This window comes from Zalophus californianus, chromosome 10, assembly GCF_009762305.2.
Source record: "Zalophus californianus isolate mZalCal1 chromosome 10, mZalCal1.pri.v2, whole genome shotgun sequence".
NCBI lineage: Eukaryota > Metazoa > Chordata > Mammalia > Carnivora > Otariidae > Zalophus > Zalophus californianus.
In genome coordinates, this window is record NC_045604.1 from 5138553 (window position 1) to 5165982 (window position 27430).

Sequence of the window (27430 nt, forward strand, 5' to 3'; positions counted from 1 at the left end):
CTTTCTTCCTTTAAAATTTTAGGAGGCACTTTCTTCTAACAGACCAAAATACACCCAAAATCTAGTGTGTGGCACTGATCTATGCACTAGCCTGATCATATTTGATCATATTCTGTTTTTTTCCTTTGGTTTGTTCTGTTTTTGTTTGTTTTTATCTTTTTCTTTTTCTTTTTTTTCTCTTTCTTTTTTCTTTCTTTCCCTTTCTTTTCCCCTGGCTTCAGGTCTTTTCTGATTTGTATAGAGTGTATTTGCTGGGGACATTGTTCACCTGTTAGCATTTTGTTCTCTCATTCATCTATTCTCCCCTGGACAAAATGACAAGATGAAAAAAATCACCTCAGCAAAAAGAACAAGAGATAGTACCGTCAGCCAGGGACCTACTCAATACGGACATTAGTACGATGTCGGACCTAGAGTTCAGAATCATGACCTTAAAGATACTAGCTGGGCTTGAAAAAAGCATGGAAGTTATTAGAGAAACGCTTTCTGGAGAAATAAAAGAACTAAAATCTAACCAAGTCGAAATCAAAAAGGCTATTAATGAGGTGCAATCAAAAATGGGGGCACTAACTGCTAGGATAAATGAGGCAGAAGAGAGAATCAGCGATACAGAAGACCAAATGATGGAAAATAAAGAGGCTGAGAAAAAGAGAGATAAACAACTACAGGATCACGAGGGCAGAACTCGAGAGATAAGCGATATTATAAGACGAAACAACATTAGAATAATTGGGATCCCAGAAGAAGAAGAAAGAGAGAGAGGGGCAGAAGGTATATTGGAGCAAATAATAGCAGAGAACTTCCCTAATGTGAGGAAGGAAACAGGCATCAAAATCCAGGAGGCACAGAGAACGCCTCTCAAAATCAATAAAAATAGGTCAACACCCCGACATCTAATAGTACAACTTATGAGTCTCAGAGACAAAGAGAAAATCCTGAAAGCAGCTCGGGAGAAGAGATATGTAACCTACAATGGTAGAAATATTAGATTGGCAACAGACCTATCCACAGAGACCTGGCAGGCCAGAAAGGACTGGCATGATATCTTCAGAGCACTAAATGAGAAAAATATGCAGCCAAGAATATTATATCCAGCTAAGCTCTCATTGAAAATTGAAGGAGATAAAAAGCTTCCAGGACAAACAAAAACTAAAGGAATTTGCAAACACAAAACCAGCCCTCCAAGAAATATTGAAAGGGGTCCTCTAAGCAAAGAGAGAGCCTAAAAGCAGCATAGACCAGAAAGGAACAGAGACAATATACAGTCACAGTCACCTTACAGGCAATACAGTGGCACTAAATTCATACCTTTCAATAGTTACCCTGAATGTAAATGGGCTAAATGCCCCAATCAAAAGACAAAGGCTATCAGATTGGATTAAAAAACAAGACCCATCAATATGCTGTCTGCTAGAGACTCATTTTAGACCCAAAGACACCCCCACGTTGAAAGTGAGGGTGTGGAAAACAATTTACCATGCTAATGGACACCAAAAGAAAGCTGGGGTGGCAATCCTTATATCAAACAAATTAGATTTTAAAACAAAGACTGTAATAAGAGATGAGGAAGGACACTATATCCTACTTAAAGGGTCTATACAACAAGAAGATCTAACAATTGTAAATATCTATGCCCCAAACATGGGAGCAGCCAATTATATAAGGCAATTAATAACAAAAGCGAAGAAACACATTGACAACAATACAATAATAGTGGGGGACTTTAACACCCCCCTGACTGAAATGGACAGATCATCTAAGCAAAAGACTAACAAGGAAATAAAGACTTTAAATGACACACTGGACCAAATGGACTTCACAGACATATTCAGAACATTCCATCCCAAAGCAACGGAATACACATTCTTCTCTAGTGCCCATGGAACATTCTCCAGAACTGATCACAGCCTAGGTCACAAATTAGGTCTCAACTGATACCAAAAGATTGGGATTATTCCCTGCATGTTTTCAGACCACAATGCTTTGAAACTAGAACTCAATCACAAGAGGAAAGTCGGAAAGAACTCAAATACATGGAGGTTAAAGAGCATCCTACTAAAGAATGAATGGGTCAACCAGGAAATTAAAGAAGAATTTAAAAAATTCATGGAAACCAATGAAAATGAAAACACAACTGTTCAAAATCTTTGGGATAGAGCAAAGGCAGTCTAAGAGGAAAGTATATAGCAATACAAGCCTTTCTCAAGAAACAAGAAAGGTCTCAAATACACAACCTAACCCTACACCTAAAGGAGCTGGAGAAAGAACAGCAAATAAAGCCTAAACCCAGCAGGAGAAGAGAAATAATAAAGATCAGAGCAGAAATCAATGAAATAGAAACCAGAGGAACAGTAGAACAGATCCACGAAACTAGGAGCTGGTTCTCAGAAAGAATTAACAAGATTGATAAACCCCTGGCCAGACTTATCCAGAAGAAAAGAGAAATGACCCAAATCAACAAAATCATGAATGAAAGAGGAGACATCACAACCAACACCAAATAAATACAAACAATTATAAGAACATATTATGAGCAACTCTATGCCAGCAAATTAGATAACCTGGAAGAAATGGATGCATTCCTAGAGATGTATCAACTACCAAAACTGAACCAGGAAGAAATAGAAAACCTGAATAGGCCTATAACCACTAAGGAAATTGAAGCAGTCATTAAAAATCTCCCAAAAAACAAAAGCCCAGGGCCAGATAGCTTCCCAGGGGAATTCTACCAAACATTTAAAGAAGAATTAATACCTATTCTCCTGAAACTGTTCCAAAAAATAGAAATGGAAGGAAAACTTCCAAACTCATTTTATGAGGCCACCATTACCTTGATCCCGAAACCAGACAAAGACCCCATCAAAAAGAAGAATTACAGACCAATATCCTTGATGAACATGGATGCAAAAATTCTCACCAAAATACTAGCCAATAGGATCCAACAGTACATTAAAGGGATTATTCACCATGACCAAGTGGAATTTATCCCTGGGCTGAAGGCTGGTTGAACATCCGCAAATCAATCAACGTGATACAATACATTAACAAAAGAAAGAACAAGAATCATATGATCCTCTCAATAGATGCAGAAAAAGCATTTGACAAAGTACAGCATCCTTTCTCGATCAAAACTCTTCAGAGTATAGGGATAGAGGGTACATACCTCAATATCATAAAAGCCATCTATGAAAAACCTACAGCGAATATCATTCTCAATGGGGAAAAGCTGAGAGCTTTCCCCCTAAGGTCAGGAACGCGGCAGGGATGTCCACTATCACCAATGCTATTCGACATAGTATTAGAGGTCCTAGCCACAGCAATCAGACAACAAAAAGAAATCAAAAGCATCCAAATTGCAAAGTGGAAATCAAACTCTCACTCTTTGCAGATGATATGATACTGTATGTGGAAAACCCAAAAGACTCCACCCAAAACTGCTAGAACTCATACAGGAATTCAGGAAACTGTCAGGATATAAAATCAATGCACAGAAATCAGTGGCATTCCTATACACCAACAACAAGACAGAAGAGAGACAAATCAAAGAGTCGATCCCATTCACAATTGCACCCAAAACCATAAGATACCTAGGAATAAATTTAACCAAAGAGGCAAGGGATCTGTACTCAGAAAACTATAAAATACTCATGAAAGAAATTGAGGAAGACACAAAGAAATGGAAAAACGTTCTATGCTCATGGATTGGGAGAACCAACATTGTGAAGATGTCAATATTACCTAGAGCAATCTACACATTCAATGCAATCCCCATCAAAATAACATCCACTTTTTTTCAAAGAAATGGAACAAATAATCCCAAAATTTGTATGGAACCAGAAGAGACCCCGAATAGCCAGAAGAATCTTGAAAAAGAAAAGCAAAGCTGGCGGCATCACAATTCCGGACTTCCAGCTCTATTACAAAGCTGTCATCATCAAGACAGTACGGTACTGGCACAAAAACAGACACATAGATCAATGGAACAGAATCGAGAGCCCAGAAATGGACCCTCAACTCTATGGTCAACTCATCTTTGACAAAGCAGGAAAGAATGTCCAATGGAAAAAAGACAGTCTCTTCAACAAATGGTGTTGGGAAAATTGGACAGCCACATGCAGAAGAATGAAACCGGACCATTTCCTTACACCACACACAAAAATAGACTCCAAATGGTTGAAAGACCTAAACGTGAGACAGGACTCCATCAAAATCCTAAAGGTGAACACAGGCAGCAACCTCTTCGACCTCAGCCACAGCAACTTCTTCCTAGAAACATCGCCAAAGGCAAGGGAAGCAAGGGCAAAAAGGAACTATTGGGATTTCATCAAGATAAAAAGCTTTTGCACAGCAAAAGAAACAGTCCACAAAACCAAGAGACAACCGACAGACTGGGAGAAGATATTTGCAAATGACATATCAGATAAAGGGCTAGTATCCAAAATCTATAAAGAACTTATCAAACTCAACACCCAAAGAACAAATAATCCAATCAAGAAATGGGCAGAAGAAATGAACAGACGTTTTTCGAAAGAAGACATCCAAATGGCCAACAGACACATGAAAAAGTGCTCAACATCGCTCAGCATCAGGGAAATCCAAATCAAAACCTCCATGAGATACCAGCTCACACCAGTCAGAATGGCTAGAATTAACAAGTCAGGAAATGACAGATGTTGGCGGGCATGTGGAGAAAGGGCAACCCTCCTACACTGTTGGTGGGAATGCAAGCTGGTGCAACCACTCTGGAAAACAGTATGGAGGTTCCTCAAACAGTTGAAAATAGAGCTGCCATACGATCCAGCAATTGCACTACTGGGTATTTACCCTAAAGATACAAATGTAGGCATCCGAAGGGGTACGTGCACCCCGATGTTTATAGCAGCAATGTCCACAATAGCCAAACTGTGGAAAGAGCCAAGATGTCCATCGACAGATGAATGGATAAAGAAGATGTGGTATATATACACAATGGAATAGTATGCAGCCATCAAAAGGAATGAGATCTTGCCATTTGCAACGACATGGCTGGAACTGGAGGGTGTTATGCTGAGTGAAATAAGTCAATCAGGGAAAGACATGTATCATATGACCTCGCTGATATGAGGAATTTTTAACCTCAGGAAACAAACTGAGGGTTGCTGGAGTGGTGGGGGGTGGGAGGGATGGGGTGGCTGGGTGATAGACATTGGGGAGGGTATGTGCTATGGTGAGCACTGTGAATTGTGCAAGACTGTTGAATCACAGATCTGTAATTCTGAAACAAATAATGCAATATATGTTAAGAAAAAAAAAAGAAGAAGATAGCAGGAGGGGAAGAATGAAGGGAGTAAGTCGGAGGGGGAGACGAACCATGAGAGATGATGGACTCTGAAAAACAAACTGAGGTTACTAGAGGGGAGGGGGGTGGGGGGATGGGTTAGCCTGGTGATGGGTATTAAAGAGGGCACATTCTGCGTGGAGCACTGGGTGTTATGCACAAACAATGAATCATGGAACACTACATCAAAAACAAATGATGTAATGTATGGTGATTAACATAACAATAAAAAATTAGTCCTTCTTTCTTTTTGTTGTAATTATGAGATTGTTTTCCTCTCTTTTCCAGAATCTATAGCATAGGGATTGTGCTTATTACCTCTGTATCCCTAAGACTTAGCATACTTTCTAGCTCAATAAATGTTGAATCAATAGAGGTGTGTGCTCTGTGGACAAAGAAGTGAGCATCAGGGGCCAGGAGAGGTGGGGGTTGTCAGGGAACACTTCACAGGGTAGATAACATTGTAGCAGAGTTTTGAATAAAAACAAGAGGTTCCCAGAGCTCAATTATTTGTATTCTTCCAAAAATGCCCTGTTTTTTCTCTGCTTTGTTGTTCCTTTTGCCTGAAATGCCCTTCCTCGCCTTTTCCACCCGGTGAGCTCCTAGTTATCCTTCAAGGATGAGCTCAAATACCTGTTTGCCTCTGCTTTTATTTGTGGGGAGTTTGCTTGGGTACAGGGGGACGAGAAAGGAGTCTGTGACAGAAGAAGAGACAAAGTGGAAGAAGGTGGAGAAGTGGAAGGTAGAGGCCCCTGAATGTCTAGGAAAAAAGAAAAAGGCTGGACGCAGTTTGCTTGGGAAGGTGAAGGACAGAGGTTACAGAAAATGTTCCAAAGCCTTTCTGTGAGACATTGGACACAAGGAGAGCTGCTTCAGGGCCCAGGTGATGTGATTTTGTCAGCAGTGAGAAGAACCCCACAACTCAAGAAATTCCTCAAGGCTTTTGCCTAGCTATCAATGTTATCTTTTAGAAACAAGCTAAAGAATTGCTGGAAGAGGAAAAGAAATATTTTGAATAGGATCCCCCCACCCCCCCTCCGTCCCCTGCCCCCAGGACATGCCTGGGGAGATGACTCATAAAGGGCCCAATGGTTACCTCAGCTTCATCATAATGTTAAAATCCCTGCCCTGGGAGAGCATAAGCCTCATTAGCATAACATACAATGTATGTATAGGCATGTTTTCTGAGTGAGCATGAGCAACTCTATGCCTGCCCATTACATGCAATGAGGAGGAACTCCCTCTCTGCATATTCATCCCAGAATTCAATGAGAGGAGCCTGCTTATCTTCAAATTTAATGCAAACTCTATGCAAAAATACTAATAGCATTTTTCATAGAACTAGAACAAAAAAAATCCTAGAATTTGTATGGAACCACAAAAAACCCGGAATACCAAAGCAATCCTGAAAAAGAAGAACAAAGTTGGAGGAATCACAATTTCAGATCTCAAGATATACTACAAAGCTGTAGCAATCCAAACAGTATGACACTGGCATAAAAAAGACACATAGGTCAATGGAACAGAATAGAGAGCCCAGAAATAAAAGCAGTTATATGGTCAATTAATCTTCAACAAAGGAAGCAAGAATATACGATGGGGAAAAGACAGTCTCTTCAACAAATGGTGTTGGGAAAACTGGACAGCTACATGCAAAATAATGACACTGGACCACTTTTTTACAGCATACACAAAAATAAACTCAAAATGAATTAAAGACCTAAATGTGAGACATGAAACCATAAAATTCCTGGAAGAAAACACAAGCAGTAACCTCTTTGACATCAGCCATGGAAATATTTTTTTAAATATGTATCCTTTGGCAAGGCAAACAAAAGTAAAATTAAATGATTGGGACTATACCAAAATAAAAAGCTTTTGCACAGTGAAGGAAACCATCAACAAAACAAAAAGACAACCTACCAAATGGAAGATATTTGCAAATGATATATCTGATAAAGGGTTAGCATCCAAAATATACAAAGAACTTATATAACCCAACAGCCTCAAAACAAATAATCCAATTAAAAAAATGGACAGAAGACATGAACAGATGTTTCTCCAAAGAAGACATCCAAATGGCCAAAAGGAACATGGAAAAAGTGCTCAATATCACTTGCCATCAGGGAAATGCAAATCAAAACCACAATGAGATATCACCTCACATCTGTCAGAAGGGTTAAAATGAAAAGCACGAGAAATAACAAGTGTTGGTAAGGTTGTGGAGAAAAAGGAGCCCTCCTGCACTATTGGTGGGAATGCAAATCGGTGCAGCTGCTGTGGAAAACAGTATGGAGGTTCCTCAAAAAATTAAAAATAAAATGATATGATCCAGTAATTTCACTACTGGGTATTTACCTAAAGAAAATAAAAACACTAATTCTAAAAGATATAGGTACCCTTATATCTTTTATTGCAGCATTATTTACCATAGCCATGATACAGAAGCAAACTAAGTGTCCATCCATAGATGAATGGATTAAGATGTGGTATGCACACAATGGAATATTATTCAGCCATAAAAAAAGAATGAAATCTTGCCATTTGCAACAACATGGATGATCCAGAGGGTGTAATGCTAAGTGAAATAAGTCAGGCAGAGAAAGACAAATGCCATATGGTCTCACTCATATGTGCAATTTAAGGAACAAAGCAAAGAAAAAAGAGAGAAACCAAAAAGCAGACTTTTAACTATAGAGAACAAACGGCTGGTTGCCAGGAGGGAGGTGGGTGGGGGTGGGGGTGGGGTAAAATAAGTGAAGGGGATTAAGAATACACTCATCATGACGAACACTGAGTAATGTATATAATTGTTGAATCACTAGACTATACACCTAAAATTAATGTAACACTGTATGTTAATTATACTTGAATTTTAAAAAATTGACTTAAAAAAGAGAGAGAAAAAAAGGAGACTGCTTACTCCTGTTTGGGGAGTCACAGCTTTGGAAATTATTCTCCATGTTCTCTTTATTTGCTGCAAATAAAGAAGACTTCATAAGGCAACTTCAGCTGGCGTAGTCTCTCTCTATAACTCACCCCAGACCCGACCCACATTGGTCCAGGAACAAATTCTGGTGACCCAGATGGGACTCTTGTCCTTCTGAGGTTCTGCCCTCCAGTTCCCTGGTTTCCAACAGGCAGAGCGGAGGGCAGTGACAGCTGGTCCTGGGCTAACCCATTCAAGCTCCTGGGGATGCTCCGGGCGCGGATTCCTCGTGGGGCTCTCCCTCCTTGTGTCTATAACTGCCACCAGCGTTGAGATCTCCCCTGAAATCCAGCGGCCACACTGAGTATGTTTACTCAAAATGATCTCTGCTGGCATAAGCTGGGTCGACAGCACAGCTTTTAGAGGTAAATTAGAGTTGTCTCCCAAAGTCTGAGTAAATCAGGAAAAACAGGAAGATGGCATAACCTGGCTCTTCAGGAGGCTTGGATGCTCCTGGTGAAATGAGAACATTCCTTTAAAGACTAGTCAGAGGGTAAATTTGGGTGGTCCCTCTGTCAGGGACTCTGGACACTGTTGTTCTGGTATCCAGTGCTTAGAGTCTGGGAGATTGCCAGACATCTCCGTCCTGGCTGATCTAATATCTGGGTCATATGTTTATACTCAATACACCGTTGCTGATTGTTTGGATCACCACCCTGGCTACTTGGCCTTTATGTACCTTGCCCTTCCTTTCTTTTCTTTCCTGGCAATCTGTAAGTAGGGATCCCTGGTTCTCGGGTTTACCTTCCCTTTTACTAACTGATAAGAGAGACACCCCAGAGTCCTTGGCAGTCTCCAAATGTCTTTTAAGAAGACACTGGGGCATCTTTCTTTCTCTAGTTTTTTTTCTTAAGGACAAGCCACTGGAGTCTTAAATATTCTGTGAGCAAGATGGTGTGACATTTGTGTCACTGCTACTCACTGTAAGCTACCTTTGTAGCTTAGGAGACTCTAAGGAAAATTCCCAGAACATGGGACCAGTTCTACTCCGAGGGAAAGCCCTTGGGCTGTAGCTTCCAGAACTGGAAGCTCCTCCTGGATACTCGCCCTGGACGCAAAAGCAAGTGATCTCCTTTTGCAACATAGCCTGGCCACAATATACTGTAGAGGATGGAGAAAAGTGGCCAGGAAATGGAACTTTAAAATTCAATGCCACGTTGCAATTAAAATTATTTTGTAGAAAAGTAAGAAAATGGGAAGAGATCCCATATGTTCAATGCTTTATGCAACTATACCGAAATGAAGATTTATAAAGGAAATGTAAAATTTGTGGGATAAAGGTGGAACCTAAAACTTCAAAAATACTTCCCATATTAAATCTGATGAAGAACTATTCCTTTAAGTCAGAAGACATAAAGCTAAAAGCCATTTGCCTCAAATCCCTTCTACAGTTCCAAGTCAGCCATTAAGTCGTAATAAACCTCTGCCTTATTTCCTTGGTATCCAGATCCTTAGTGACACCCAGACCCCAATTCCTCCAGCCCCATCAGTGCTAACCCCTGATTTCCCAATAACACCTCCCCAAGCAGTCCCCGATGTCTCCTCCCTTACCAGATAGCACTACTAGATTAGGGACCCGCTTCCAGCCTGGGGCTGGAATATTCCCATTTAGACAGGTCCCTCACGGTCACAGACGTCTCATTAATGTGCGTGTCCTCTTTTCAACATCAGACCTGTGTGACTGGAAGGCACACCGGGGGACTATGAGCTGATCTAGTTGAATTTATAAATTTACTGTACATTTTCTATGCACAGTCCAGTCTGGGTGGACATCCAAGCTTTACTAACCATCCTCCCAAAGGCAGAAGAAAAGTCTGTGGTGGTGGCAAAAGCCAGAGAAGGGGCTGAAAGACTATCAGTCCGGAGGTAACCCAGGGTCAGGAAGGAAGACATCGTGGCTGAGAGTCCCCGCCCTGCCCTCCCCCGCTCCCCCACCCGTGGGATCAAGAGGCCTCTGAGAGAGTTGGGTTACAGTCAGGGTGCTTACTGTAAACAGAAAGGGCAATGGAAACAGAATTGCTCACACGGCCCCCAAAAGGAGGATGGGCAAAACTGAGTCATCCCAGCTGCCCCTCAGCAAGGATGGGATGTGACGGGACCGTGGGGCTCCCAGGTCAGCTTCAGCTGACCAGATCCTCATTTCCCGTGAGGAGCCCTGGTGACCCTCGCAGTGGGGAGGAGAGTCGGTTGAATTTTCGCTCAGTACTGGAGCCGCTTCCTCTGTGTTGAGCACCCAAAAGGGTAGCCTTTCTAACACAAAATGTAGTATAAAAGGAGTCTCGGGAAGAGGAGAAACCAAAAGATTTCTGGAGACTCTGACCTGTGGCATCGGGTCAACATGACGAAAGCACTCTTTTCTTTATGCACCAGAATGTCCTCTCTTCCTCTTTCAGGAGGAGACATTTCATCCAAACTGGGAGCCTTAATTAGTTGGGAGCAGGAAAGGATAGAGATCCAAGCGTCCAGGTCCTAGGGAGCTAAACTCACGCAGGTTAACCTGGACGTCTGAGCACCAGGACAACTGGGATGTGCCCACAGTGCCACACTAGTGACGGTGGAATTAAAACAGATCGATCAGACGCCCGGGTGGCTCAGTCAGTTGAGTGTCTGCCTTTGGCTCAGGTCATGGCCCCAGGGTCCCGGGATGGAGCCCCGCATCAGGCTCCCTGCTCAGTGGGGAGTCTGCTTCTCCCTCTGCCTGCTTCTCCCCCTGCTCATGCTCTCTCTCTCTCTGACAAATAAATAAAATCTTAAAAAAAAAAATAAAACAGATTGATCATTGGCTTGGGGTAAGGCAACACCCCTTAAAACCAGAAGCTATAAAAGGGATCTTCTGGGTAATAAATAGACTCTTGGAACAAGGGTTGATCAGGCTGTGCAGATCCCCATGCAATACCCCAGCTTACCCATTAAAAAGCCAGGGAGCAAGGAACAAATTTGTTCAAGGCCTCCAAGCTGTTAATGAGGCTACTTGAGACATACATCCTGTAGTATTCAATCTGTATACCCTGTTAGACAATTTGCCAAGTGATAGTAAATATTACACTGTGTTAGATTTAAAGAAGACCTTTTTCTGCTCCCCACTAGATTCTGAATCCCAAGAATTATTTGCCTTTGAGTGGGAAGGCGTCAGCCCCCCAAGAAAACAATACTGCTGGACTGGTTTACCTCAGGGATTTAAAAAATTCCCCCACTCTCTCTGGAGAAATCCCAGAACAAGCTTTAAGAGTTAACTCTAGAAAAGAGTACTCTCATGCAATGTGTGGATGGTATTCCAATAGTCAGCCTCACTGAAGATATTCTGACAAAAATACTATATTCATGTTAAATGTTCTAGTTAGCAAGGGATATAAGGTATCAAAAGAAAAGGCTCAAATTTCTAAGGAAAGTGTAAAATGCTTGGGGCTTATTATTTCTAAGGGGGCAACAAGGTCTTCCTCAAGAAAGAAAAAGCAGTATGTCAGCCAGACCCACCAAGGACCCACAAGCAATTGTGGGGGATTTGGGGAATGTCTGGGTTTTGCCGCATCTGTGTTCCTGACTTTGGGCTAATCATGAAACCCCTTTATGATAAGCTCCGGGGACCTGAGACCCACCTGTTTGAGTGGGATAAAACATGTGATCAAGATTTCAATAGACTTAAAGCCCTCCTTTCAGAAGCCCCCAGCCTTGGCATTACCAGGCTTTGAAAAGCTATCTGATTTATATGTACATGAAAGACAAGAAGTGGCTATGGGGGTGTTAACCCAAATGCTGGGGCCCTTGAAGAGAACGGTAGCTTATTTCTCTAAATGGTTGGACGTGGTGGCCAGCGGTTGGACTCCCTGCCTGAGCCACATGCCTTTCGATCAAAAAGGCAGAGAAAAACTGCAGGTCAGCCCACAACAGTCTGGACCCCATACCTGGTCTCTGGTCTATTGGAAACCAAAGGACCTCTGTGGTTATCCCGGCACAGACTACTGCGATGTCAGGCCATGCAGCTAGACCCCATGGCACACTTTCAACCCAGCCACCTCACTTCCTGATCTTGATCCACCTACTACCCACAGTTGCCCAGAAGTAACGGATCAAGTGTACTCTTTGGAGCCCTGTCCAATGCAGAGGAAGTCTGGTTTGTAGACGGCAGCGGTTTCATAGGAAATGGGCAAGACAGGCAGGTTGTGTGGTTGTGTCCCTAACCACTCTTGTGGAGGCTAAGAAGCTGGCCCCAGGCTCCTCAGCCCAAAACGCAGACATAACTGTGCTAAGCAGAGCTTTAGAGTCGGGTCAAGATCAACTGGTACCTATTCACCCTGATTCTAAATACACCTCTGTAATCCACTCTCATGGAGCCATATGGAAAGAAAGAGGGTTCTCAAATGCTGGAAATAAAGAAATCAGATATGGCAAAGAAATCCACGGGCTGCTGGAAGCAGGGCAGAAGCCACTACAGGTGGCAGGGGGCATTCACTGTAAATGCCACCAGAAAGGAGATTCCAGAAGTAATACCGGGAGGTCGTATGGCTGACGCAGGCACGGAAAGTTCTGCTAGATCAGGGGAGAGTTTGCAGAGGCCAGTAATCCCTTCTTTGCCTCTTTATCAGTCTACCCCCACCTACTTCTGAGATGAAACAGAAGAGGCAGCAAAGATGGGCTCCCCGTGGTCCCTGATAATCGGAGACTGGATGACAAAGAGCAGTGGGAAAGTCCAGGCACCCAGCAAACTGTCTGGGGGGTTTCTAAGAGTGCACATGATTCAACGCATTATGGCCAAGAAGCTTTATGCCCAAGAAGCTTTATGCCCGTGGTTAACAAAGATTATAGACATTCCAAGGATGAGAGAGGTTATTAAAAGAATAGCAAACCGGTGTGTCTACTGTCAGACAAATAATATACAAGCCAGGCCTCTGGTACCCCCTTTAGCCGTGGTACCTCAGACTGGGAGGCACCACCCGGGGAAGACTGGCAAATGGATTTTACTGTTATGCCAGTAGCACCTGGAGTTTCAAATACCTCTTGGTATTTGTAGACACATTCACTGGGTGGATGGAGGCCTCTCCCTGTAGGACAGAAAGGGCAAATTAAGTACCAAAGGCCTTATCAAAAGAGATATTTCCTGGGACGCCTGGGTGGCTCTGTTGGTTAAGCATCCGACTCTTGATTTCGGCTCAGGTCATGATCTCAGGGTCGTGAGATCGAGCCCCACATCGGGCTCCACACAGAGCGTGGAGCCTGCTTGGGATTCTCTCTCTCCTTCTCCCACGGTCCCTGCCCACCCCCCTCACCCCCCTCACCCCTCTCACCCCCCTGCTTGCATTTGTCTCTTTCTCAAAAAAATTAAAAAGAAAGAAAAAGAGGGATTTCCCTGATTTAGGTTACCGAGGTCACTACAAAGCGATAATGGGTCGGCTTCCATATCAAAGGTCATTTCTGGGGTAGCCAGAGCTTTGGACATCAAATGGAGGCTACACTCTGTGCCTGGAGACCTCAGTCCTCTAGAAAGACAGGAGGAGGAGCTAAAAGAACCTTCTGGAAAAGACCCTGGTGAAGTTGTGTCCAGAAACACAGCAAAACTGTTTAAAATTATTACCAATAGCTCCCACCAGGGTAAGAGCCGACCCAAACCAAAATCTAGCCCATTCAGAACGACTTATGGGAGGCTCTTTCCTGAAGGCTCTCATTCCTCCTCACCACCAGACCCGGAGTTTTCTCTGGCCATTGAGCATGTAATTAATCTCCAGCATGCTCAGCAAGTATCCTTGGCATTTTTGCCTCCCCCTACCTACCAAAATCAGGCTTCACCCAACAAACCTGGCCTTTGGGTGCACCTCCAATGGAAAAGTGGGTCACCCCGGGATCAGCCACACCCAGTATGCACAGGGCCCCACCTAGTACTGTTGGCCATGCATTCTTCTTTAAAACTAGAAGGGGTGGTGCCTTGAATCCCCAACTCTGGAGTGGAAAAGTCACCTGCACCAGAAGCTCGGGAGACGAGGTGCTAGAAGCAACAGACAACAACAAACACATCCGTGAGCCACTCTGACCTGATACCTGTGTTCCAGGGACACGCAGTTAAGTAAAACCCCAGTGGACAGGACACTCAGATCTGAACTGCTGTGATTTCAGTCCACACAGTGCTAGCCTGCTGTTCTGCCTTGCTGCCTTGACGAGATTAAGCCATTTTCCCTGTGACTGTTCAGTGAGATATGCCACCGCTCATTGCTAATACATGGTAAAAATGGATAGTTTTCAAGTCCTGTTTGCCTTGCTCATGAGCTTCCAGAGGATGGGTACCGTGTTTTAGCCCTTAAGATCTTAGTGTGAACACTTTCCTGATATTCATTATTGTCATAGTGGTTCTAGGAATATCTCAAGGTACAGACACACCAGAGCACCCTTGGGAACTGAACTCCCTAGGGAAGCTAAGTAAACTCATAGCAGAGGGAAATAAACTAAAAGGCTGTTGGACATGTCACCGACACCCGCAGACTGAAACTGGATGGCTTATACAGCACCCAATCCAGAGTGACCCTAATGTAAGTTTTTTTTTCACATCAAGAAATAACTTTATCCAACGGGAATTCAAATGGGAGAGATATATATTTTTAAAGATTTTATTTACTTATTTGACAAGAAAGAGAGAGCACAAGCAGGGGGAGCGGCAGAAGGAGAGGGAGAAGCAGGCTCCCCGCTGAGCAGGGAGCCTGACATGGGGCTCCATCCCAGGACCCTGAGAACATGACCTGAGCTGAAAGCAGATGTTTAACAGACTGAGCCATCTAGGTGTCCCTAAGTGGGAGATGTATTTAACATCAATTCATATATTGGTAACTTATACACTTATTATCAAGTATGACATCATTAAAGCACAATATAGTCTCTTGCATCTCAACCCAACTTCTGGCCTCCCTTATGTGTCACTCCCATGACTACCAACCACACACCTAAAGAGACTAGGAAAAATTTACTGAAGATGGTTTTGTAGGAAATTGATAAAGTGAAAAAGGCAAAAAATATCCAATAAAACATAAACAGCAACGGGGCCCAGAATTTACTCTGGAAAGTCTGCCTAAGGCATTACCAAAAAAATACTTATAAATCCCTTATCTGACTTTGTAATTTCATGATCCTAAAAATTTCAATTTGAAGCACAAGGTGACATGACCATGCTAATTGGTATATTATTTCCTCAGTAAAGTCGTATGTGAGAAATATTATGTCTTTCCAGGACACTGTCACCCCAATATGTGTTTGTAATACAGCTGATCATACAAGGTGTGAAAGTCAGCTTGGTTGTTTTTTAATGCATTTTAAGAACTAATGACACAATGGGAAAAGGACTATTTTTACATAAAAAATATTAAATCAACATGTGAGGAGGTGAAATGGTGAGGCTGTAAGAATTTTACAAAATAAAAATTTAACAGTTGTAAATGCTTTTGTTCAAAACTGCAAAAAAGGCATCAGTTATCCTCATTTCCTGGAATCACAGTTCTTACGAATAACAGCGTCTACTGATGAACCTGATTAAGAATGAATAAAAAATTTAATTTAAAAATTGGAATGAAAAAATACAAATTGGAATGATTCTGGTTGAAACCAGAATACAAAATTATGAAGACCAAATCAATTTGACAGTGGTGTTGGAAGTACTGTTATTTGGCTTAATGAGAACAAGGAATGCTCCCGACCAGTGGTTTCCAAGAGCCCTGTGCGGATGATTCAGGTGCCATCAGGAGCTGGTTAAGGAGAGTTAGCCCAGTGAGTAGGACTCTGGACCCTGCTCTGGACCCAGAGAAGCTACTTCTATCTGTTTTACCATACCCTGAGAATGTGTGAACATCTTTTTTTTTTTTTTAAGATGTCAATGTGTTAAAAAATCCTGAAAACCACAGTAATATATATATATATACTTTCCAAGCACACGAAGAGAATTGAAGCAGGACATCTGAGACCACAAAGGCTCCAAACTACTGAAAGAATGATCAATTTTCTTTTCACTTAACTAGTGTTAAAATGACTTGTCAATGGAGATATGCCATAGAGTAACAGACTGCTAGTTAGGTACCTTCAGGTCAATAGCACATATGCAGAGGCGAGCTAGCTAAGTGGGAAAGTGGAGACCGCTCACATGAGCTGGGCAACCACAAGGGTAAGCAGGTCTCCTCTTAGCCTGACCTTGGCAACAAGCTGTTTCTGAGAAGCCAAAGTTCTTCATGGCTGAGAGCTCACCTCCTTTAGACATTTCAGAGAACAAGCGATATGAGCTGTGGTGTAAGTTTTCAATGAGACTGAAAAGCGTATCAGTGAGGCATGGCTACCTCCACTTAAGGCTGTATGATAAACACATAATTTTTAACATTAAATTGTTAGAGATGATCGGCCAACATACAAGTATGCATAGTACTTGGCACACAGATCCTTTAATAAAATGTTACTGAATCTATTCTGAAAATGTCCTGTTTGCTAAGTAATATGTTCTAAAGGGTAAAAATCAGAAAAAAAATTTTCTACTCTTAAAAAAATGTTAGATGTAAAGTCCACTCTATTCTAATGCAGCAGTGGCAAATCTTTTTCTAAGTTATAACAGGTTTTATGCTTAATACATACATTTTGGGCTTAGGAAATAATACACAATTACAACGCAAAATTTGATTTCGATTAATACATAAAAAATAGGGAATGCTTCACGAATTTGTGTGTCATCCTTGCTCAGGGGCCACGATCATCTTCCCTGTATCATTCCGATTTTAGTATATGTGCTGCCGAAGCAAGCACTAATGTAAGTTTTTTTATGGGCTCCCTGAATTCCTTTAAAAATTCTCATTCCGGGGTGCCTGGGTGGCTCAGTCGGTTAAGCGTCCGACTCTTGGTTTCAGCTCAGGTCGTGATCTCAGGGTTGTAGGATTAAGCTCAGAGTCAGGCTCTGTGCTCAGTGGGGAGTCTGCTTGAGATTTTCTCTTCCTCTCCCTCTGCCCCTTCCATTCACGCTCTCTCTCTCTCTCTCTCTCTCTCAAATAAATAAATAAATAAATTTTAAGAATAAAATAAAAGTTCTCCTTCCATAGCTGTATGGCTGGGTCATTCCCATAGAGAAATTCTGTGTGTAAACCTTACCCCCATTGTTAATGGTACTGGGAGGAGAGGGGTGCTATACCTAAATTGCATATCAGCGTCAGGCCCTGCTGTGGGTGTACCCCTGAAACATCCACAGCCCCTCTTACTGTCAGCGTCACTGAGGGTTGCTTTCCAAGTGAAGCTCATTGGTGTCCAGTGAGGGGATGCGACAACACTACAGGGACGTGGGAAAGTCAATGTAAGGCAAGGACAAGACTGACCAAACCTAAGGGGTGCTGGAGATGTACTTATTTATATAATCAGATGTACCTATTTATATAATCAGGCCCCTGGAAAGGCAGCCACGGGTCCAATCAATTACACAGTCTTGTGGAGCAGACCATTGTCTCTTGAATGCAATGGCATTCCCGAGCTGGGGTCCCAAATTGCTTAACTGGTTTAACTCAGTGCAGGCTCACTAAGCCTGCATACCCCAGGATATGCTTTTATTTGTGGATCATCCCATCATAGGCTCCCAAGGGACTCATCTCCAGCTGGGATTTTTATCTCCCTGCTTCTTGCTGTTGCTCACGTGTCCATTGACGATGTCCAGTTCACTGGGCAATGTATTGTATGCTTCATGAGTCCTGTGAGGATGACCTTACATAATCCTACTCAATCTTCCCATCGGGGAAAGAGAGCCCTGGGACTGATTCTGGCCAGCTTTGGATTGGCCATCACATTAACCGCCCCTTGGGGAGGTTTTATATCATGAAGCCACCCGTCAGGAATTGGCACAATAGAAACATTCGCTAGAAATACAGGCAGTGCCCTCAAGAAATTAAAAATTGTCCTTGACTCCTTAGCTAATGTAGTGTGAGATAATAGACCAGCTCTGGACTACTTGTTAGCAGAAGGAGGGGGGAATCTGTGTAGTAACTAATACATCATGTTGTACCTGGGGTAATAATACCTCAGATGAAGTGGAAGTGGATATTAAAAAACTCTTTGATCAGGAGGCTTGACTGCGTACCTTCAACCAGAGGAGGATCTCCTGATTAAGTCTGGCCGACTGTCAAATGGCACGACCCAGTATCACAAATTTCCTCTCTTTCTTGCGGCCACTAATAATCCCGCGACTCATTACTTTTTGGACCTGCATACTTACCTGTTTGGTACAGTTTGTGACCAAGCATACAGAGGCCATACAATTACAGATGGTGGTAACACAAGGGTATGAACAGCTCAGAGCTGAGCCCGGTGACCCACATATCTCAGACTAGTTAGAAAGAGGTTCTGCACCTCTGCTGATCCCCACGACAATGCCAACATCCAGCAGGAAGTAGCTACAGAATATGATCCATTGTCCCATGCCCCCTCAAGAATGAGAAGCAGAATAAAACTAGAGAAGGGATTTTGTCACCAGTGAGACGTCCTAGACTCAGGAAATTCCTAGAAGCTTCTGCCTATGAATTTTATCTTTTAGAAACTAACTAATGAATTGCTGGAACAGGAAAAGAAACCTTTGAATACCAACTCCAGGAGAGTGATCATCAACATCATCATCATCATCATCATCATCATCATCATCAGAAAGTGCTGGTAAGAATTAATAAGATAAATAATTATTAAGAAAATAAGTGCTGGAGAAATTAAGACCTTCATACATTGCTGGTCGGAGTGTAAACTCCGATTAATAAATAGATTAATCTGAGAATTATCGTATGATCCAGAATTGGATCAGAATTGAAAACAGGTACTCAAGCAAATACTTGCACACAAATCTTCATCACAGCACCATTTACAAGAGCCAAAAGGTAGAAACAAGCCAAGTGTTCATCTATATAGATGAGTGGATAAATAAAATGTGGTACATACATACAATGGAGTATTATTGAACAATAAGAAGAAATGAAGTGCTGATACATGATACAATTTGAAGGAACCTCAAAACCATTATGCTAAGTGAAAGAAGTCAGACACAAAGGTCACACATCATACCACTTCATTGATATGAAATGTCCAGAATAGGTGAACCCACAGAAACAAAAAGCTAGTTGGTATTTGCTGGGGGGTGAGCAGGGTTTGGGGGGAGGGGCAAATGGGAAATTACTGCTTAATGGACATAGAGTCTTCTTTTGGGGTGATAAAATGTTTTGGAATGATAAAAGTGGTGGTTGCACAACATTGTGAATGTACTAAATGCTACTGAATTACATACTTTAAATTATTATTTTATGTTTTGTGAATTTTACCTTAATGGAAGAAAGAAAGAAAATCTGCCTGTAGATGGAGACCCAGCTGAGGCTAGATGGGGATTGGGAGGCTGGAAGCTGAGAGGCATGGGAGGCTGGAGGTCACCTGGGGCAGACCACGGACTCTGAGAGGTGGTAAAGTACAGTTGTCTTTGATGTCCATAATGTCAAATGCAAAACAAGTCCTTGCCCGTGGTGAGCAACAATAAAGAGCAACAATAAACATTGGAAGGTGTGGATGGTTGGTAAGAGAAGTAGCTAACACTGCTCAGAGGAAGGGAGCCATTGGATACAATCTCTTAGCAGAAAAGTTTTGACTCAGAACCTCACAATCATATGACTAACTCACATGTATTGGCTTGGCCTATGCTTGCAACCACTTCTCTCCTGAACATTAGAATACCCGTATCTGCTTCTGGCAAACATACGCAAAGAATTAGTCCCTATTTCTCCCTCCCTTCAACCCCAATATGACTAAAATCCCGTGAAATCTAGATCCTTGCTACTCAAGGTGTGGTCCATGGAGCAACATTGGGGTTACCAGGGAGCTTATTATGAATGCAGAATGTTTGCCTGCATTCAGAATCAGTATTATAAGATTCCCTAGTAATTTGTATGCATGTCAATGTTTGATGTTTCCATCTAGAAAGAATAAAACAGAGAAACTAATGAAATTCATTTTCTCCAGAGCATGATGATGCCCGATTCCAGTTATACCTAGGGGAATTATTTCTCAATATGGTTTATCTTTTCAGCTTTTTAAAAAAATACCAAGTCACAGTGTCTGACCAACTGGAAAGAAGTTTGGATAGCATGAGTCATCTTCCTTCATGCTTGTTTTCAAAATTGACTTGATTTGTGCCAGATCCTTGCTGCAGCAGATTTCTTTCCCTTCCTCGAACTTCTGACCCCAAGCAAAGCAGATCCTTTGGTTTTTCTGTTTCATGGTACCTTGCTGATTTTCTTCCTGGTGTCACATTTTGTAATTATATATACATTCATGTGAATACATAGCTATGTGTAAACTAAGTAGCATAGCGAGGTGATTATGAGCACAGACTCTGGAGCCAGGCTCCCTGGTGTCCATCCTTGGCAATCATTGCTCCTCTCCTGGGCTTCAGAACACCTGCAAATGCATTCCCCTGTGTTTCTTTTTATGGTGCCACCCCAACCCATAATTGTGTGACACAAACACGTTACTTAAGTGTCGTGTGCCTGCTTTCCTCTTCCCTAAAGTAGGAATAAGGACAGTGTCTATTTCATAGGGTCTTTGCGAGAGGTATCGATGGAAATGGGGAGGAGCAGGGGAATTTTAACCTGAGCACACTCAGAATATTTCATTTTAGGGTGGGTTCAGTTTTGCAAGGAGGTAAAAGTGAGGCAAAGATGCAGGGCTTTGCCACCAGGCCAGGGAGTGGCTCTCGAATATATGAACAAATTCTTTCTGCATCTTACCCACACTGCCCAGGGTTCTGTCCTCCTTGCACTTTCTCCTTAGCTTTGTTTATTAGTTCCGTGCCATGACTCCCAAGCCTCCAGCCGCTAGTTCTCAATTCCCAGCTGCTCTCCGGAAATCTTCTCATGGATATCACACTGCTGTCTTAAAGTCAGTAGGTCCCAGGCTGAACTCACCTTCTCCATGGCTGCTCCCTCCTCCCCTCCCCTTTGTCACCCAACTTCACCACCTTTGGCTACTCTGTCTGAAATTTCCCTGCCCCTTCTGCCGTACTTCATACCCTCCCTCCCTGCTTGACTTAGTTATCATCGATCTCTGTGCAATATGCCATTTCACTTATTCATCTTGTTTCCCCTGCTCAAATGAACTCGGTAAGGACGGGGGTTTTTGCCTGCTTTGATCACAATACGTCCCCAGAAAGTAGAAAACCAGCCTTTCCCCTTACTCCTGTTGCCGGTCAATCTAGTTAATTCTGCATCTGTGGTGACTCTCTCACTTCTGTCTTTTCTCTTGTGCTCGGGCTGTGCTTGGTCAGTTGTCACTGTTTCTCAGAACTGTTAGAACTGTTACAAGAGCTTGCCACCTGCTGGCTAATGAAATTTGGGCAAGTTCTTTCTTTTTTTTTTAAGATTTTATTTATTTATTCGACAGAGAGAGACACAGCGAGAGAAGGAACACAAGCAGGGGGAGTGGGAGAGGGAGAAGCAGGCTCCCCGCGGAGCAGGGAGCCGGATGCAGGGCTCGATCCCAGGACCCTGGGACCATGACCTGAGCAGAAGGCAGACGCTTAACAACTGAGCCACCCAGGCGCCCCTGGGCAAGTTCTTTAAATCATCTTGGCTCCTCATTTTAAAATGGGGTCAATATAGTACAAACTCACAGTCCAGTCCTGAGGCTTATGTATATAACGCGTGTGCAGCACTTAGCCCAGGGCCCGGAACAGAATACCTTCATGTTTTCCACGTATAACAGACAGGGGGAACCGTTCCTTTCTCTGTGGCACCTAAAGTCCTGCTGGACTGCATAGACCCTGATTTGCATGAGAGGATGGGAGATGTCTTTTTTTACAGTAAGCAAAAACTAATATGACTATTCTAGTGTTCACTGTGCCCAGAAATTGTGGCTACACTGAGCCATAGATCTTCAATCTTTTCGATGAGGATAGTGAGGTTCAGGCAGAATCAGTAACCTACCTGAGGATCCAGAGCAAGACAGGAGCTACTTTGGGAAGAGAACCCACTCTCCCAATCTCAGTACTCTTCATACCACAGCACGCTAGTTGTAAAAAGCCCAAGTAATCTGGTCTTAGAAGAAGCTCACTTCCCGTGCCCCGCAGAGACTACCCTCAAAGGCAGACACAGGTGAAACCGTGACCTCTGAAGGAGCGAGTGCACCTCATGTGCTAAATTGAGAGGAGGGGGCAGTTTCTCAGGCACAACTGAGAGCCCCATCCCCCACCCTGTCCCATGGCAGAGAGACAGACAGACGATACGCGCAAGTGACTCAGATCGAGCAAGCGGCACAAACCCAGGGCGTCAGTGAGCGGCTACCTGAGTCTGCTGCAGCGTTTACCTGGGCTGAAGGAGAAGACAAGCGTGAGGGGCAGAAGCAACCAGGGCATGCTGTCAGCGGCAGAGGCTGGTGCTGGTGGCCTCCCGGGTGCCTGGCATCTGCTCTTCTCTGCTCTGTCATAGATGGAGATTGGTTCTCACGGAGACTTCCCCTTCCTCTCAGAGGTGTGGTAAGCCCTCTTCCCACATGCTGCAGGTCCTGATTTTATTACTACTCCCTTTACTTTTTTTTCTGAGCAAAGCGCAAAGATCTTAAGTGTGCAATGTGAATTGGCATTTTTGTTTTCCATCTAGATCCTTTTTTCATTTTTTGGTGGTTTTTTTTTTTTTTATTGTGGTGAAATGGCCTAAATGACATGTTGTGGTGTTGTAAGCTGAAAGTTACAGTTTTAGGGGTGCCTGGGTGGCTCAGATGGTTAGCGTCTGTCTTTGGCTCTCAGGTGACGATCTCCGCGTCCTGGGATCGAGCCCCACGTCGGCAGTCTGCCAGTCCCCCCACACCGTGCCGTGCTCGTTCTCTCTCTCTCTCAAATGAATAAATAAAATCTTTTTTTTTTAAATTACTGTTTTAACTGTTCAATTCAGTGGCGCTAATGGCATTCACAGTGTTGTGTAGCCACCAACATTACAGGCATATCTCGTTTTATTGCGCTGCACTTTATTGAGCGTTGCAGACATTGTGCTTTTTACCAACTGAAGTTGTGTGGGAACCCTGGGTCGAGCAAGTCTATTGGAGCCATTTTTCCAACACTTACTTCCTTTGTGCCACATTTGGGCAATGCTCACAATATTTCGAAGTTTTTCATTATTATTATATTTTTATGGTGATCTGTGATCACCGATCTTTGATATTACTGTTTTTTTAAAGATTTTTATGTATTTATTTGTGAGAGGGAAAGAGAGCATGAGAGAGGGGAGAGGCAGAAGGAGAAGCAGACTCCCCGCTGAGCAGGGAGCCCGACGCGGGGCTCGATCCCAGAACCCTGGGATCATGACCTGAGCCAAAGGCAGACACTTAACCTCCTGAGCCACCCAGGCGCCTCTGATGTTACTATTGTAATTGTTTGGGGGCTCTGTGAGCCATTCCCATATAAGATGGCGAACGGCCGTTCCTCCGTCTCTCTCCCTCTCCTCGGGCCTCCCTATTCGGGAGACACAACAGTATTGAAATTAGGCCAGTTAATAACCCTACAATGGCCCCTAAGTGTTCAGGTAAAAGGAAGAATCACACATCCATTGCTTTAAATTGAAACCTGGCAGGGATTAAGTTTAGAGAGGAAAGCATGTCCAAAGCTGAGACAGACTGAAAGCTGAGGCCTCTTGCACCAGTGAGCCAAGTTGTGAATGCAAAGGAAAACTTGTTGGAGGAAATTAAAAGTGCTATTCCAGTGAACACACGGGCACCGGGACGATGAGAAAGCTAACTGGCCTGTTGCTGATGTGGAGAAAGTCTGGGTGGTCTGGACCTTCTTTACCTGCCTTTTATCTTCTGTTCAAAGCCATGCTCACCTTGAAACTAGGGATTGTTCGGTTGTATCTACAAGTCTCTCATGGTACATAGCACAATTTCATATACAAGATATCGTCTCCTTGAAAAACTTTCCCAAACCTCCTGAAAACCAGGTGAAGTGATTTGCTCTTCTTATTATTCAAATCATAGCATTTCTCACGTGGTTCAGAATGTTTCCTTGGCCTCTCTTCTTTATTTCTTTATAATTTAATTGAGGACATGAAATGGGTTGATTACCATTCTTACCCACAGCCTAACACAGTACCTAGGAACATAACAGACACTCAGTAAATATGAAGTTAATGAGTAAATGCAATGCAATGTATTCCTATGCAAGGACTACAATATGTTCTTTTTTCTTTTTTTTTTTAATTGAAGCGTTGTTGACTATATTGACTATAAAACTAGTATTATGAGGGGCGCCTGGGTGGCTCAGTCGGTTAAGCGCCCAACTCTTGATTTCAGCTCAGGTCATGATCTCAAGGTTGTGAGATTCAGCCCCACATCCAGCCGGCTCCTTGCTCAGTGTAGAGTTTGCTTGAGATTCTTTCCCTCTGCCCCTCCCCCCGTGCTCTCTCTCTCAAATACAATAAATAATCTTAAAAAAAAATAAAACTAGTATTATTAGTTTCAGGTGTACTACACAGTGATTCAACATTTATAGGCATTATGAGATGCTCACCACTATAAGTATAGTTACTGCCTGTCATCGTACAAGGTTATCACAATTTATTGGCTATATTTCTTCTTTTTAAAGATTTATTTATTTATTTATTTGAGAGAGAGAGAAAAGGAGAGCACGCAAGCGGGGGAGGAGCAGAGGGAGAGGGAGGAGAGAAGCAGACTTCCCGCTGAGTGCAGAGCTGAAAGCAGGGCTCAATCCCACGACCCTGACATCATGACCTGAGCTGAGATCAAGAGTTGGATGCTCAACCAACTGAGCCTCCCACGTGCCCCTATTGAGTATATTTCCTATGCTGTACTTTTCATCCCCGTGACTTATTTTATAACTGGAAGTTTGTATGTCTTGATCCCATTCACCTATTTCACTCATGCCCCTACCCCCCTTCCCTCTGGCAACCACCAGTTTGTTCTCTGTATTTTATCAACCTGTTTTTGTTTTTTAGATTACATGTATAAGTGCAATCATATGGTATTTATCCCTCCCTGTCTGATTTATTTCACCAAGCCTAATACCCTTTTGGTCCATCCATGTTCTTGCAAATGGCAAGATTTCATTCATTTTTATGACTGAGTAATATCTGATTATGTATGTCACATTTTTTATCCATTCATCTATCAGTGGACATTCACTTCTATATCTTGGTTTATTGTACCTATTTCTGCAATAAATGTAGAAGTGCATATATCTTTTTAAACGAGTGTTTTTGTTTCCTTTGGATAAGTATCCAGAAATGGAATAGCTGGATCATATGGTATTTCTATTCTTAATTTTTTTGAGGAAACTCCATACTGTTTTCCATGGTGGCTACACCAGTCTACATTCCCACCAACCAGTCATGAGGGTTCCTTTTCTTCCACATCCTCACCAATACTTGTTATTTCGTTTTTTTTTAAATTTTTTTATTGTTTATGTTAATCACCATATATTACATCATTAGTTTTTGGTGCAGTGTTCCATGATTCATTGTTTGTTCATAACACCCAGTGCTCCACGCAGAACGTGCCCTCCTCAATACCCATCACCAGGCTAACCCATCCCCCCACCCCCCTCCCCTCTAGAACCCTCAGTTTGTTTTTCAGAGTCCATTGTCTCTCATGGTTCGTCTCCCCCTCCGACTTACTCCCCTTTTCTTCCTCTCCTGTTATCTTCTTCTTTTTTTTTTTCTTAAAATATGTTGCGTTATTTGTTTCAGAAATACTTGTTATTTCTTGTCTTTTGTTACTAGTCACTCTGACTGGTGTGAGACAACATCTCATTGTGGTTTCATTTGCTTTTCCCTGCTGATTAGTGATGTTGAGCATCTTTTCACGTGTCCAGTGGCTATCTGTATGTCTTCTTTAGAAAAATGTCTATTCGGGGTGTTGGGCTGGGCATGTGTGGAATAGGTGAAGGGGGTTTAAGAGTATACTTATCATGATGAGCACTGAGTAATGTGCGGAATTGTTGAGTCACTGTATTGGACATCTGAAACTAATATAACACGGTATGTTAACCATACTGGAATTAAAATAAAGACATTTTTGAAAGTAACAAAATATTGTGAATTAATAGAGAATCCCTTTATGTTCCCCCATTCCCAGAGGCAACCACAGTCTTGAATTTGGTTGTTCTCCACATGTTATTTAAATTGTTTACACACTGTGTGTGTTTTGTGTACGGGTATAAGAGGCAACAATAAAATGCCTCAGTTGGAGAAAGGGTAAAAAAGAAAAAGAAAAAAAAATTAAAATGTCTATTCATGGGGCGTCTGGGTGGCTCAGTTGGTTAAGCATCTGCCTTCGGCTCAGGTCATGATCCCAGGGTCCTGGGATCGAGCCCCTCATGGGGCTCCCTGATCCATGGGGAGCCTGCTTCTCCCTCTCCCTCTGCCTGCCGCTCCCCCTGCTTGTGCTCTCTCTCTCTCTCTCTGTCAAATAAATAAATAAAATCTTAAAAAAAAATGTCTGTTCAGGAGTAGGATAGCCGTAAAGTGTGCACAGCATGGATGCTCTCGTGTGTGCGTGCGTGTCTGTTTCTCTAGCAAGGGTGAGACCACAGCCTCGTCCTTTGTTCGCCATTGGACTGTGACCACCGTAAAACTCTCAGGGCTCCACAGGCCACCCAGGGAGGTGGCATTAAGACATGCTTCTACTAGGAGGAGCCAAGAAGGGGAATCTTCCCGAAAGGGGAAGTGCACAGTCATTGGAAGCATAAACCAGTCCAACTGCTTGAGAAAATGTGGCGACACCAGTATGGTCAAAGGGTGCATATCCTGTGACCCAGCGAGTCCACGCCTACGGAAACGTTCTGTGTGTGTACCCAGAGCCACGCACAGCAACCTGCGTTAACAGCACAGAAAACGTGGCACGTCCACACAATGGGAGCCGTGGCAGTGAGGATGGACCTACGGCCGTGGGGGCCTCTGAAACAAGACTGGGCAGCAAACAACACAGAAAAAAGACAAGAGTAGGATTCCATTCACATACAATTCCAGTCCACTCTGTGGTCAAGCTGTGAAGAAATCAAGGGCATGGACTAACAAATCGGGACAGCAATTCCCTGTGGATGGAGAGGGCGCAGGGATAAGACTGGGGGCTCAGAGGAACAAGTATTGTGTTCCCTTCCCCACGTT

At 43.0% G+C, this 27430-nt stretch overlaps 1 protein-coding gene and 1 non-coding gene across 11 annotated transcripts in view; both read right to left on the reverse strand.

Moving 5' to 3' along the window:
* Window positions 1-22899, reverse strand: part of SLAMF6 (SLAM family member 6) — a 38328-nt gene extending 15429 nt beyond the window's left edge. For 9 of the 10 annotated variants that reach the window (XR_004819392.1, XR_004819391.1, XM_035722597.1 and 6 more), the window contains exon 1: window positions 22604-22899. Coding sequence is in view for 8 of the 10 variants with exons in the window: in XM_035722597.1 (XP_035578490.1) it covers window positions 22604-22745 (142 nt within the window). In the remaining 2 variants the exon portion in view is untranslated. The remainder of the gene's footprint in view (window positions 1-22603) is intronic. The other variant, XM_027614010.2, reaches the window with a different exon arrangement.
* LOC113933826 lies at window positions 16957-17063 on the reverse strand. The gene has a single exon (XR_003523521.1). It is a non-coding gene; the product is annotated as a U6 spliceosomal RNA (small nuclear RNA).
* Window positions 22900-27430: the final 4531 nt, after the last annotated feature.